This window comes from Notothenia rossii (assembly GCF_949606895.1).
Source record: "Notothenia rossii genome assembly, chromosome: 2".
In the NCBI taxonomy this organism is placed as follows: domain Eukaryota; kingdom Metazoa; phylum Chordata; class Actinopteri; order Perciformes; family Nototheniidae; genus Notothenia; species Notothenia rossii.
In genome coordinates this window covers 82,266,932-82,282,036 of record NC_136904.1, presented here as the reverse complement: position 1 = coordinate 82,282,036, position 15,105 = coordinate 82,266,932, and the positions used below count along the sequence as shown (strand labels likewise).

The 15,105-nt window shown below is 43.5% G+C and overlaps 1 protein-coding gene across 1 annotated transcript in view; it reads left to right on the top strand.

The window, feature by feature from the left end:
- agps (alkylglycerone phosphate synthase) overlaps positions 1-14,187 on the top strand; it is a 31,021-nt gene extending 16,834 nt beyond the window's left edge. Inside the window, exons 13-20 of the mRNA XM_079665114.1 lie at positions 1,260-1,336; positions 1,422-1,534; positions 3,189-3,258; positions 4,195-4,256; positions 5,669-5,758; positions 7,007-7,106; positions 7,276-7,333; positions 12,608-14,187. Of these exons, the coding sequence (XP_079521240.1) occupies positions 1,260-1,336; positions 1,422-1,534; positions 3,189-3,258; positions 4,195-4,256; positions 5,669-5,758; positions 7,007-7,106; positions 7,276-7,333; positions 12,608-12,729 (692 nt within the window). The 3' untranslated portion in view covers positions 12,730-14,187. The remainder of the gene's footprint in view (positions 1-1,259; positions 1,337-1,421; positions 1,535-3,188; positions 3,259-4,194; positions 4,257-5,668; positions 5,759-7,006; positions 7,107-7,275; positions 7,334-12,607) is intronic.
- The last annotated feature ends 918 nt before the right edge of the window (positions 14,188-15,105 follow it).

Below are 15,105 nucleotides of genomic sequence, written 5' to 3'. Positions count from 1 at the left end.
TGAGAGAAGAACAATGAAGGACATTGGTACAGCATGCAATGATGTTACCTTCAACAACACTGAATTGTTAAATTGATTATTATTTTTGTAACACACACACACACACACACACACACACACACACACACACACACACACACACACACACACACACACACACACACACACACACACACACACACACACACACACACACACACACACACACACACACACACACAGCTGAAAAATGACCCTGGTCAAAATTAAGTAGTTGTTACATTGAGGTTTTATGATGTTGTTTCCTAAGGTCTCGTGGAATGCATCTGGCATTGCCAGAGATCTCTGTAAAGTTCCCCAGTCTCCGGGGATCTCATTATCTCCCCTATATTTCCACTTTTCACAGAGTAGGCACTTCTTAGCATTAAGCAGGGAAGATGAAGCGACCAGGTTTTTCACTAATAACTAAAACTCATTGCTCTATGATACCTTCTTGGGCTTATTAGTGGCTTGTCCTCACTTGTAATCTTGTTGGCTGTTTAGTAAGAAGGGTAGATGTATTCACATTCTTCATCAGATTGGGACTACAAGTACAATTTAGCACTGCTTGTCTTGATCCACAAGATGAAAAATGAAAAGGATGTGGTAAGTAGCAGCGTTTTGATAAGCAAAGAAAATACCAAACAACAGATGGGAGAGTCAAAAGTAAAAATATGCACAGTGTAGGTATAATTTTCTCTCTCAGGATGTTGAGTATTTAATTAACAAGTATGATGGCTGCGAGAGACCCAAAGACCTGCAATCAAATTTTGGAATGGAAACAATTAGGACACTAAGTGATGAAGAGACTTGAGCATGGGGGGAAATAAATGAACTGTTAAGTCTCTGCGACATCACCCGTGACTTCGCCGCAGTGATTGATAACCATCCCATTGGCCCCAGCCCCTCATTTTCGCTTGTCCACAGGCGCTTTTGTGCGTCCGATCAGAAATAAATCAAAAAATGTGGGTGAGGAAGACGGATATCGCTGTGTCAACCCCACTTCCCTTCGGAAACCCTCTGATTTATAGTCGCTGTCGCTGGCAGCCACTGGCCAGTTGTAAAGTTATTCAAATGTTACCATTTATTTTTTCCTCCTTTTGTTTGAAACCCCAAATAAATCTGACTGGCTTGCCCTCTCAGAGCGCTGGAGGATGTAAGCTCAAGCAGCGTATGACTAATGTGTGAAAAGCCGGTCCACATCTTTGTGAACAGATGGAGCTTATCTTATATTTTCACAGGTCATGCCCTGAAGCCTCAAGTATCTTCCATGTTCACATCCTTTCTGGACGGCTTGAAGAAGTTTTACATCACCAAGGTAAAAAATCAAATAGACGTGAATATCACCAGTTGCTTGGCTCAAGTGCTTTTAATAAAAAATGAATCTATTCTTTAATCACCAGTTCAAAGGCTTCGACACGGACCGCCTGTGTGTGGCCACCCTGCTGTTTGAGGGGGGCCGGGAGAAGGTCCTGCAGCACGAGAAGCAAGTTTACGACATCGCTGCCAAATTTGGGTAAGCCGTTTTATCTCTCTTAAAACAAAGCGCGTTACAGAGATCAGTTACAGATCCCGACCGTGTAAAGCGCAGAAATGACAAAGCATGGCGAGGCTTTGAACATAATGCCCGAAGCCCTGATGTCACTTTATTTAACCAGCCGTTATGTAGTAGCAGTGAAAAGGATGGAGAGGCACAGTTACACACTTCAGACGTGGTCTCCTACTCAGTAGTTTGTCTCTGTGTGAGTTGATGGATCACCTGTGGATGTCCTCCTGTCAGGCCGGCTTTTCTGTTAAAGTAGGTGTGGTGTGGGCGGGGGTGGGGGGGGCACAGCTCCCCTCAGGACAGCGCGGGGCGAGAAGACGCAGCCTGGGAGTGCTTGGCTGTTGTGATTGATCATTAAACGGATCAATGAGGACTTTGGTGGAAATCAGTTCCCTGTCAGCCGGAGAGGGATGCTCTCTCTATCCTCTGCCTGGTTTAGACCCACAACAATAAATTCATAGATGAGTTCATCCCAACATAAATTTAGTTGTGTGCCGTCCAACGTTATTTATGATTCTGAGATGGCTCTGATGCTTTAACACATTGTTTTAAATGTGAATTGTGCACTGTTCAAAGCAATATGTTCTGCGCATAATCATTAGTAGTTCAAATAGTCTATTCTTAGGGTGTTTTAATTTTTTTGTTTTATAAATGGAAAACATTAAATTGTTTATTTCGGATATAAGAGAAAAAAATAGGGGGCAATTTCCACTATTTTTGTCTTTATTTTGAATTACCAGCAATTTTGACTTGATTTTACTTGACTTTCTGATCGATTATGTGGTCGGCACCCTGTTGCTGCAAGAATAACGGCTTTTTAGGAACAACCAGATTTTGTTTAACCTCAAACTGATTAATGAGTTTAAACCAAATCGGTTCACTTTAACTTGAGAGTAAGTAAAAGGCAAAAATATCAAGCTTTATGTAAACAGTGCATAGAAATAAACATGAAGATGTTTATTTTAAGGATCAACTTTAAAAAAAAGCCTTCCTTAAACTAAACATATAGATGTATTACTTATTAGTCAGAAACAATAGATCATTACAAAACAGATTTAAACAGGGGACCAAGCAGAGCTGCTGCGCTCCCCACCGGCGTGTCAGTGATTTTTCTCCAGCGTAAATCTTATGGATTACATATTACTGTTGGTGTTATTCTCTGGCTCAGCGCCCAGACCTGCAGGTAGCTGGAGCCCTGCCCTGGTGACCGCCAGCAATTAAATCATAAGAAACTTGTCAGTTACATGCAGCATCCTCTGCTTTATTGCATTATTACAAATAAATTGTGATCAGCCATCAGATCAAGTGCCAGTGATGGATTGGTGCGGTTCTGTGAGGAATATTTTCTTGTGGTGTTGGGTAAAACAGGAAGAAGGGTGACAATCGATATAGTGATTTTCTAATGAGCATGGCCTGATTAGTTTGGGTGGTGGATGAAAATCTGATTACCCACTGCAGGTGATGGATGTGTGGCTGACCTGTGGCGATGCACCGAGCAAAGCTTCATTGATCTGAACATTGTTGGATTGACAGGCTCCCAGGCGGCTGTTGTGAGGCGAGCCGTCGGACCAACAAAGCTGAAAGAAAAGAGCTGTTAAATATTAACCCTGTTATCTTCTTCCAGGGGGCTGGCAGCTGGAGAGGACAATGGGCAGAGGGGCTACATGTTGACCTTCGTCATCGCTTACCTCCGGGTGGGTCACTCCTCTTGCTTTTTCTCTGTCTACGCTGACGGGCAGGTGGGGCGGGCGGGATGGCGCAGGCTGACAGCAGATAGGATAGCGAACAACACAGAGAGGCGGCAGAATGCGACCTCGGGAGGTCTCTGATTTGATCTGGTCACAGTTGTTGTCAGGGTGTCTAACACTGAGGTATCTACACCATGAGGAGAGCACAGAGGCTGCAGTCAGAGGACAATGGAGAGTTGTCTGAGGTCAGTCCTGTCAGGGAGGCCTTTTGATCAGCACAGAAACAAGCAAGGAGTTTAAGTGCACTTATATAACATGGTGGCTCTCTGCTTTCTTTGGTCATATGCTTTCTTAAACTCAGCTGTTTAAATATATAAATGATAGCCTGAAATGTAGGCATGTTCGACCTTTACAAAATAGCCTTTTCACTATAAACCTTCGTTTTTGTTTATGCACTTTATTTGAAGCCACTGAAAACAAAGCTTTTGTAACATGACGAGTTTCACAAACTCCATTTTCAAAGATGGTGTGTAGAAATGTTGATGTTTGGACCGGATTGGTTTTAGAAAAGAGGAAAAAGCCTATTTTCGAAAAAACCTGTGTTCATTCAAAATAGGCTTCAGTCAATCATATATTTACAAAGAGAAAACAACGCACCTATTACAGATTCTGCCCTCCTATGGTGTTATTTATCTAACTGATCCAACAAAACCCAAACAAATAAAACAACAATTATTATGAATTAGTCAAAAGCCATGGAATAGAAAATAAGGGTGGGGGTAACATCTGATTACGGGTTCATGTAGCTTTTAAAGTAATTGCGTTACTTACAGTAAGGGCTTGTAAACCTTTTTTACCTGATGTTAGCTGGTATCCTGGTTTCCTGTGATGATGTAAATGTACTGAATAACCATTAACAGCCTGATCTTGTTCTGTGTGCAGGACTTGGGGATGGAGTACTATGTGATCGGGGAGTCCTTCGAAACCTCTGTGCCCTGGGACAGGTAAACACCTTAATATGAGCAGTTTAATTTAAATCCCATTTTTCTTTTCTCTCCTCCCACACAGTCAGTCCTCAGAGAGCCCTCTGTCTTCCTCCTGCTCCTGTTTCCCCTCCTTTCTTGTATTTCTCTTTGCCTCTCTTTGACATTCACCTTCAGGCCCCCCCCCCCCCACCTATTAACTGGCTTTGCATTGGCGGAAGGTTCCTCAGCCTACAACCTTGCCATTACTGACACACACACACACACACACACACACACACACACACACACACACACACACACACACACACACACACACACACACACACACACACACACACACACACACACTGAGAAAGAGTTATCTTATGGTGCGCTGTGTAAGAAATGTAATATTAGTCACATATTTATCCCACACCCACATGTGGTGTGATCTGCATTCTCTCCATGGTTTCATCATCATTTTTTTTTTCAGACATGCACACACAAGCAGTAGCACACACAAGCAGGCGCACACACAAGCAGGAACACACACAAGCAGGAACACACACAAGCAGGAACACACACAAGCAGGAGCACACACAAGCAGGAGCACACACAAGCAGGCGCACACACAAGCAGGCGCACACACAAGCAGGCGCACACACAAGCAGTAGCACACACAAGCAGGAACACACACAAGCAGGAACACACACAAGCAGGAACACACACAAGCAGGAACACACACAAGCAGGAGCACACACAAGCAGGAGCACACACAAGCAGGAACACACACAAGCAGGAACACACACAAGCAGGAACACACACAAGCAGGAGCACACACAAGCAGGAGCACACACAAGCAGGAACACACACAAGCAGGAACACACACAAGCAGGAACACACACAAGCAGGAACACACACAAGCAGGAACACACACAAGCAGGAGCACACACAAGCAGGAGCACACACAAGCAGGAGCACACACAAGCAGGCGCACACACAAGCAGGAGCACACACAAGCAGGCGCACACACAGCTCCGTGTTGTGTAACATGCCTGACGGGAGGGACCAGAGATCAGGCACTGAGGCGAGCATATGTGCCTGGCTCATTACGCCCCCCCCTCTCTTTCCATCCTCCACACACGGCTGCACATGCTTCGGGCTGGCAGCCATTTCCCCAGCAGTGGGAACCTCTCCCACAATGACCGTCGTGTTAGTCTCCTCCTCTTCTTCTTTTCTGGCCCTATCTCTATTTTTGAATCTTAATAATTTAGCATTGCTCCATTAATTTTACTTGTATGTAAGTTCCTATACATTTGAGTATTGTTTTTTAAATGTACAAATACCACAGTTTAGATAGCTGTTGTGATACTTCAAAGCCATTTGACAATTCTGCTTTACTGTGTTTACTAGTTTTTTTTCCTAATTCAGGTTTTCTTTTCTATTTCCAGGGTGTTGGACATTTGCCGGAACGTGAAGGCACGCATCATTGGGGAATGCAAAAGCAAAGGAGTGCAGTTTCAACCGTTATCCACATGCAGGTAATGTTTGTAAATATCCGTTTGAAACCACATTTTGGTTCATTCAAAATAACTCAAATCTCCCAAGCCCTGGTATCATTAAACATTATTGGAGAAAAGTGCAGATACAATAACTGAGGTTTGGCATCAACACCGGAAAACATTTGAACTTCAATATACACTTTTTCAAATGTTTTTTTCCTACAATACTCCTTCATATATTGAAGTTTAAGGCTGGCTTTATTTCTATATTTTTGTTATTGCCAACAAATCCCATGAAAAACCAAAAAACATCAATGTGTCCTTTACATATCTGTGGAACTTTAATCCCATTTATTTACCCCTGGCCTAAAGAATCCGAACAGACATTCATGGCCACCTTTCGGTACTGGAAGTCATCAAAACACAACATTTAGTTTGACCAAACTAATATTGAGGCTGTATACCCAGTACTACCCCGGACACCTGGAGAGTTAGCAAAGCCACACAACCAGACAGACGGACCAACGGTCAGACGGACAAACTAACTAACAGACGGCGAGCCGGTCGAGGTGCACCAGGCTTCTGCTCTCTGATTGCGGACAGATTAGACCTCAGCCTGATTATGCGACAGCCATTCATTTCCCGGCTGCAGTCTGTCACATGATTGATTTGTCCATTTAACCTCTAGAACAGTCAGTGTGCCAGGTGATGGGCCATGTCAAATGAACAAGGGCTCTGCACCCTGCTCCTCCACGGGGAACAAGGCCAGAGACAGAGAACATGTAAATTAGAGAAGCATTTTATTCTTAATAAAAGGTTCTTTGAAACATTCCAGATAGGAGAATATAAGCTTCATTTTATTAGGAAGCAGACACACAAACAGTTTATTTTACTGTGTTTCCTAACACACTGATAACATGTTCTGTCCCGCATCAGTGAGTCATCCCGTTACCTGCAGCACAAATGTGGCTCAGATGATTCAGTAAAGCATTTGATGGCCATTTAATGTCTGATAATGTCACGTTATTAAAGGTGACAGTGCTTTCACGCTGCCTCCGCTTTCTAGAAACCATGAAAGGAATTGAGGTCAGGGGTTCACCAGGGAAAGCCACACCTCCCTCTTAACTTGGTCTTCCAATTATAAGAAGAAAAAGCATTTATTGGATGAAAAGGGAACGATTTGACAAAACCCTGCTCTTTGTATTCATGTAAACTGGATTTGAAATGCTGAAGGAAGCATTAAAGAAGTCTTTGCTGCTTGTGTAAACATGACTCTTTCTCCTACAGGGTGACTCAGACGTACGATACTGGTGCCTGTGTCTACTTTTACTTTGCCTTCAACTACAGGGGACTCAGTGATCCAGTACACGTGTATGAACAAGTGGAGGTATGACCAGTTACATTTATATCAACATTAACGCATGGCCCAGTCCTTCCATAGATCATAATTACACCTGATGCGATGATGGGTTGGATTTCCAGCAAGTTGGAGAGTTCATTTCAGAATACTGTATTGTATAATATGAATAATTCTGGTCTTATATTTTTTTCCCCAGCGTGCAGCGAGAGAAGAGATCCTTGCCAATGGAGGGAGCTTGTCACATCACCATGGAGGTACTACAACGTGAATAATACAGAAAAGATTTGGTCTGATTTGGCAAACATCATACAGTTGCACATAATTTTGCTCGTAAAATATTGAATGGGGTCTCATAATATTTTGCCGTTCTCCTTGATTATAATTTGTGAAAAGAGGTTGCACTCAGAAGCACAGGCAGGAATGCGAGTTCTCCCTGTGTTCTCTTCCATGCTAGCGAGCCGACGGCCAGCTGTAAATGTGAATTTGGTCGGAGATCTTTCATCGCTTCCTTCACACGTCCAAAATATGTTCCTGCCGATGAATGGCTCTGACTCTGCTATTTGTTCATCTCAGCAGTGACCAAATGAAACGTGAGCATTGGGGGAGGTGGAACAACTCTCAGGGCCCCATCAGGGCTAACCGAAATGGCTGCCTTATCTATATTGCCATCCGCCTCGCTGTTTTCATACATCACTTCGGGCTATTCATCAACCTGTCAAAAACAGTATGCAGTGAATCAGCTGCGATATTAAATCACAATTTTTCCTGAAGGCAGGGACGGGTTCAAAATTAAAAGATTGCTAATAAAAAGGAGGCGGCGGGGCCGGGGTAAATGATGCCACCGTTATCGCCGGCTGTATACTGACCTCCAAACGGTGGCCCAGCCACCCCGAGCAGCACGGGGAGGTGACAGGGGGGGGGAGGGGATATTGATGCAGCTCCCGCGTGCGGGGCCCACTCTGTAATTGTGATTAATAACAGTGGGCTTTGCTATCTGAGCGCAGACAAGCCGGTTTGTCTGCCCACAATCAGTGCTTGACAAATGGAGCTAGTTTCACTGGGTTTTGTGTATCAAACAAAACAGATGTAGTCAAGGATGGTGAGGTGGGAGGGCACCGCGGGAAATATACATTTTTGTGGCCCTGGATTTACAGCAGGTCAGTGTTGAGCTGCGTGGGCGTTGGTAAGGGAATCTGGGCGTGTAGAGCTCTTTCTCTGCGGGACATGATACTCAGCTATCAGCACCACGTGTTGACTGCTGTCCATCACACACATTTCAACTACTTGATTTGGAGTCAGGTTTATGGCTTCCAAGAAGATCTGGTATATGTGTGATTATATGCTGGATCTGAAAGCCAGCACGTTGGGAGAAATGTCCTCTTTAACTAGGTCACCAGTGTCGCAGCGGTGAAGAGTTGTTGAACATCCATCACCAGGAGAGTCATCCATCTATCAGCCAATACTCCGGCTCGGCCATATCACACGATGCAGGGCCGCTACCTTACCCTGTTTTTCAAGCCCTGACCCCCATTTGTCAAAGAAGCTTGGGGAGAGCGTGTAGAGGGGTCGAGGCTCAGAGGGGTCGAGGCTCAGAGGGGCCACTACAGTCTCCTCTGTGTGAGGGTCACCCCGGGGTGCCCAGCATCTGCACCTCACGTCGCCGCACTGCAAAACTCCAATCTCGCTAACTCTGCCAACCGCACCTCCACACAGGTCACTGCACTTAGAAAATAGAGAAATGACCTGATTCAGTGAAGTTCTTTTCTCCCTGTGCTTCCCTGAGTGTTTCCACACAAGAGAAATATGACACTTTTTAAAAAGAAATCTGTCATTTCTTGAAATAACTACCTGCTCTTCTTTGCATGTCTCAGCTGCACAGACCTAGTCTGGCGAGATTGATTGCAAGAGCAAGCGAAAAGGAGAGAATATGACAAGATAGATGTGTAAATTATCACAGTGATGGAGGCAATGATGCAGTCCCAGCACCTTCTGTTTTCTCTCCGTTTCCTGAGAGGAGGGAGGGATGGAGGTGGGACGAGGAGGGAGGCCTGAAGAGGTTGTGGAAAGCGGGGTACTTTCTTAGTTATTGGGTAGCAGCTGATGGGTCCTTCTGTCACCATCTGGAGGTGAGTGTGGTACCAGAGCCCACGGTGACCCCGCTGTCGGCCCTGTTTTGTCAGGGGACGGGCCTCCCTAGCCTCGTGGCTGATCCCCATCTGGGCTTCCTGGCTGGAGCCTCATCACAGGCCTTCCCTCAACATTCCCTGTGAACACTGAAGCTCCCCAAACTGGTGATGCAAAGAGAGGCGTGCAGAGAGCTGGGGAAAAGCCTGTGAACATTCCCGTTATACACCGCTCTTTGTTTAGACCTCCCTATCTAATCTCAAGAGATTACACTGCTGCTTTCAAGTGTTTACTCAGCGAGCAGCACCTGTTCTGAGCTGCTCTGTTCTCACATTTATCTTTTGAGTTTTGTGATATACAGTGGGGCAAAAAAGTATTTAGTCAGCCACCAATTGTGCAAGTTCTCCCACTTAAAAAGATGAGAGAGGCCTGTAATTTTCATCCTAGGCATACCTCAACGATGAGAGACAAAATGAGAAAAAAAAATCCAGAAAATCACATCGTCTGATTTTTAAAGAATTTATTTGCAAATTATGGTGGAAAATAAGTATTTGGTCATCTACAAACAAACAAGATTTCTGGCTCTCACAGACCTGTAACTTCTTCTTTAAGAGCCTCCTCTGTCCTCCACTTGTTAACTGTATTAATGGCACCTGTTTGAACTCGTTATCAGTATAAAAGACACCTGTCCACAACCTCAAACAGTCACACTCCAAACTCCACTATGGCCAAGACCAAAGAGCTGTCAAAGGACACCAGAAACAAAATTGTAGACCAGCACCAGGCTGGGAAGACTGAATCTGCAATAGGTAAGCAGCTTGGTGTGAAGAAATCAACTGTGGAAGCAATTATTAGAAAATGGAAGACATACAAGACCACTGATAATCTCCCTCGATCTGGGGCTCCACGCAAGATCTCACCCCGTGGGGTCAAAATGATCACAAGAACGGTGAGCAAAAATCCCAGAACCACACGGGGGGACCTAGTCAATGACCTGCAGAGAGCTGGGACCAAAGTAACAAAGGCTACCATCAGTAACACACTACGCCGCCAGGGACTCAAATCCTGCAGTGCCAGACGTGTCCCCCTGCTTAAGCCAGTACATGTCCAGGCCCCTCTGAAGTTTGCTAGAGAGCATTTAGATGATCCAGAAGAGGATTGGGAGAATGTCATATGGTCAGATGAAACCAAAATAGAACGTTTTGGTAAAAACTCAACTAGACGTGTTTGGAGGAGAAAGAATGCTGAGTTGCATCCAAAGAACACCATACCTACTGTGAAACATGGGGGTGGAAACATCATGCTTTGGGGCTGTTTTTCTGCAAAGGGACCAGGACGACTGATCCGTGTAAAGGAAAGAATGAATGGGGCCATGTATCGTGAGATTTTGAGTGACAACCTCCTTCCATCAGCAAGGGCATTGAAGATGAAACGTGGCTGGGTCTTTCAGCATGACAATGATCTCAAACACACCGCCCGGGCAACGAAGGAGTGGCTTCGTAAGAAGCATTTCAAGGTCCTGGAGTGGCCTAGCCAGTCTCCAGATCTCAACCCCATAGAACATTTCTAGAGGAGATCTGCATGGAGGAATGGGCCAAAATACCAGCAACAGTGTGTGAAAACCTTGTGAAGACTTACAGAAAACGTTTGATCTCTGTCATTGCCAACAAAGGGTATATAACAAAGTATTGAGATGAACTTTTGTTATCGACCAAATACTTATTTTCCACCATAATTTATAAATAAAGTCTTTAAAAATCAGACGATGTGATTTTCTGGATTTTTTTTCTTCTCATTTTGTCTCTCATAGTTGAGGTATGCCTAGGATGAAAGTTACAGGCCTCTCTCATCTTTTTAAGTGGGAGAACTTGCACAATTGGTGGCTGACTAAATACTTTCTTGCCCCACTGTAGATATCGTGTTTCTTTTAAGTTGACACGACCCCCAAAAGTACAATGAACCCTGCTATCATCTAACATGTTTAAACGTTTCCTGCCTTTTGTGTTACATCCATTGTGTAGCAGAAATTCCTTTGAAGGCCCTTCGCTTTTTCTCCTATATTTCTTTGACAAAGACTCGTTTTCTCTGTTAGATGTTCAAACTTCCAGCTGTGCAGTGGTATTTTAAAAGTGCATCAGTCCAAGATAAATTAAGATGGCACTTACATCTGCAACAGTTCATTCAATTATCAATTCATATTTTTTGGGGTATATGTGTTTTAGTTAAAAATAGATGACAAAATGAGCACAAACTAAAATATATCGAACATTTGAATACCCTACTATTTAACAATCTTGCTATAAAAAAACCTTTCATTTCGGAATATGTAGCATAATACTGCAGGGCCCATTTAGTAAGTGAGTAAATTGTACCTTAGTGGTTCAACATAACATAAACATATTTGCAAAAATAAAAAGCCCAAAGCCAAAATGACACTGAGTGAGTCTGAGGCTCTGATGCCACAGGCTGTTGTCCTTGTGTGTGTCATTCTTCTCGCCCCTTCTGCATTTCTTTCTCTTTCTCAAATATATATAAAAAAGAAAAAACTCACAAATGTTCAAACCCTCCCCATCTGCAGAAAGCTCAACATCTATTTCAATTGACAGATTTTGGCTAATGAATTGCTGAAAATCAAAGTTTCTATTTTATTTGAAGTTTTCTAACAATAGTTTGGCTCTCCAGTGAGGTTTGCCCAGTCCTCCGCAGCCACCAGACCTCTCGCTGGCTCCAGACTCTCCGCTGAGAGCACGGGCGCCGTGGAGGATGTCGGAGTGGACAGCTGGAGAAGCAATGGGCACCCTCACTAGGCCTGGTGCCACCGCCTCCCTCGCTCCTCAGGTTGGGGGTTTTGGAGGAGGGAGGGTGTGGAGCGGCTGAAAGCCAGAGTCCTGCTGACAGAGGGCCATTGTGTGGGTGGCTCTGGCCCCCTGTTGGTGATCGGGCCGGTGTCAGAGGGCGCCGAGCGGCGTTCAGGACAAGAGAGCACAACACGCCTCGCGGGTCAGCAAGAGGAGCGTGCTCGTGTGCACAATGAGACAGAAACACACAGAGAAACAGAGAAACGCTCCAGCAACTCTGGAGGGAGGGGGGGAGCGGTGGCTCAAAGAGCGAGGGAGCCGGGGACGGCCCGCTACAGCCGCCAGCCGGCCCCTCCTCTGGGAACACACAGAGCCTAATGAGTTTGATAGTCTGCTGAGCTCCATAAATCATGCCATGCAAAACATTTCTCCTCTCTGAATAAAAGCATTTATCACCCTCTGTTTATTCACTCACTCTCACAAGATTGATTGGCTCCCAGCAGCCCGCTGAGCAATCAGCCGTGCCGATTCCTCTATTCCTCCCCCTCGGTCCTCTTCCTTCAGTTTGTTTGTTTATTTATTTATTTTCTCTCCTCTGTCATTCAGTGGGAAAACTTCGGAAGGAATGGATGAGAGAGACCGTCTCCAATGTCGGCATGGGGATGCTCCAGTCTGTCAAGGACTACGTGGACCCCAAGAACATCTTCGGAAACAGAAACCTTCTCTAAATTCCCCCCTCGACTTTATCTTACCTTTTTCTAAAAAAGCATCTTGTGCATCTTGGATTAATTGTTACTAAATGTGAACTAAAAATGCACAGACATTTTTCATCAAGTGTCAATCAGTGCCATTTATTGATTCACCAAAACCTTTTATTTTATGTTATATTGCACTAAATATGCTGTAGCAATCATCCTCACTCACGGTGAAGATCATCTTGCTGTTTAATCACTGCCTCAACTTGTTGTTGGAGCTACAGCCATGATGCAACAAAACCTTTATTTTTTGTCATATTTTCTTACTCATTTCCTAAATATTCTTGGCAACATGGTTAATTTTTCTGTTTGTTTTTACTTTTGGGTGTGTGTTTGGCACTTCTTTAGTAAGTTCTAAGTGAATGCACTTTCTAAAGCTCTTTGCCTTTCTAAAGCTTTTGTCTGCCTTCCCCTTGTCCCACGAAACACTCTACTGAGTCGCTTTGTGAAGCAGAATGAACTCGGACATGATGTTTTCAATGTCTTGCCCTCATGCCTTCTGTTGTACTGACCTATTGCCATAAGAGACATTTTCTGTAAGTGTGTGCCTCTGCCTCCTAATTTTAACAAGAGCCCCCCTTTCTAGAAGTACAGTAAGATTACAAAGAGAGATAATCCTTGTGTGTTTAGTTTTTTGTACTGAGAGCGTTTACCTTTAACATGGTTTGTTACTGAGACAGTGAAGTGGGGGGGAAAAAAGCCATTGCATTTTCCATCACACCTACTTCAATGTGACCCCGTTTGCAGTTTAAGGACTCTGGATCCCGGTGCTCACGTCGTACCAAAGACTCAACAGATCAGATCATGTAAACATATGTTTGACTATGTTACCACACACTTTAAATAACTTCATGCCCAGCTGAGCTATATTTTTTAATCAACATATGCAAAGATAACCCTTCTGAAAGAAGTAATATGTAGATATTTGTGTTATATGTGCTAAAACTTTCTACATCATATTTCTTATGTTTAAGACACTGTATTGAATCATATCTGTTCCATAGAATGGCCCAGAAACTCATATTTTCCCTTGTTACTGTACTGTGTAAGGGTTTTGGGATGGATACTGTAATGTGCTACAATTTGATACTAGACTTGTACCATTTGTAATTGTAAACCAACGATTTGGAAGCAACGTAAAGCTGTAAGAAAGCTGTTTGCTGAGAAATCTCGCCTTTTCCCCTTTCTGATCTATGATTTGCATTCTCCTGATTCATCGTCCTTTTTAATCCATAATATTTCCCAAGATAAAAGGACTCATTAGGGACCTGGGACCTGTCATGTGACGTTTTACCTGTGTCAAAAAACGTGAGCTTTTTAACATTATGGATGTACCTTTTTGTTATTTTCCACTTCCTCCTAACAACGTCATAACAACCGAGTACATTTTGTTTATGCTGTTCGTGCAATAAATTGAACTAAAACATCCCATTTATTGAATTTTTTCTTTCACATACTGTATGTACAATCCTGTTCATAGAGCAGAACTCTGCCCCTCTCATGAATCATTTCTAATACGACTCTTCAATAGCAGCTTTATTTATGTTGTCAGACGGTCAACAGGAACCTGAGAGCAGGTTTTTGTTTCCTCTACCTGCGAGCTCAAGGTAATCCAGCTCAGAAGAGTTAACACTGCCTGTCTTTTGCTTTCTGACTGGAGGATTTTTTTCAACACACAGGCTCATTTGGGAGTCATCTTCACCCACACAGCCGCCCACACACTGCCTGCTGACGTCAGCGCCACCTATCAACAGCTATAGAGCTCAGCCTTGGACGATGAAATGCACTGCAGTTATCACTTTCTGTGGCTCCATACAGAGGAGTGTGTGGAGGAATACAGCAGTTAAAATCATCAGTGGAAATGTAAAGAGTTGATAAATATGGTTTCCAAATGTATATTTATAATATATATTTGAGCACATTTTCATAATTTTCTTTAACTTTCTAACATGGCCACATCATTCACTATTTTTTTCAATTAAATGTGCGCATACCTGCAGTATTTGATTGATACATTTCATGTGTAAAGTTACATTTGTCCACATGAGGTCAGCACTGCACTGGGGGAAATCATGGGGAAAAATAACTGTTGGTACTGAGCAGCAAAATCAATGTTGGAGAAAAAATAAAGTAAAAAGAGTAAAAATAGCAACACTTGATTATATAAATACTACATTTTAAGTGAAGTCAAGCATTCAAAATGACACTGAAGCAAAATAATGTTTTATAAAAAAATAAAAACTAACAAAAATAATATTTTGTTTTTACAAAAAAGCTGTCTGCAGGAGGCTCCACTACATGTTATAAAATATTAAAACATGTGAGCAGAGAGGTGCAGTCAGACTGGGT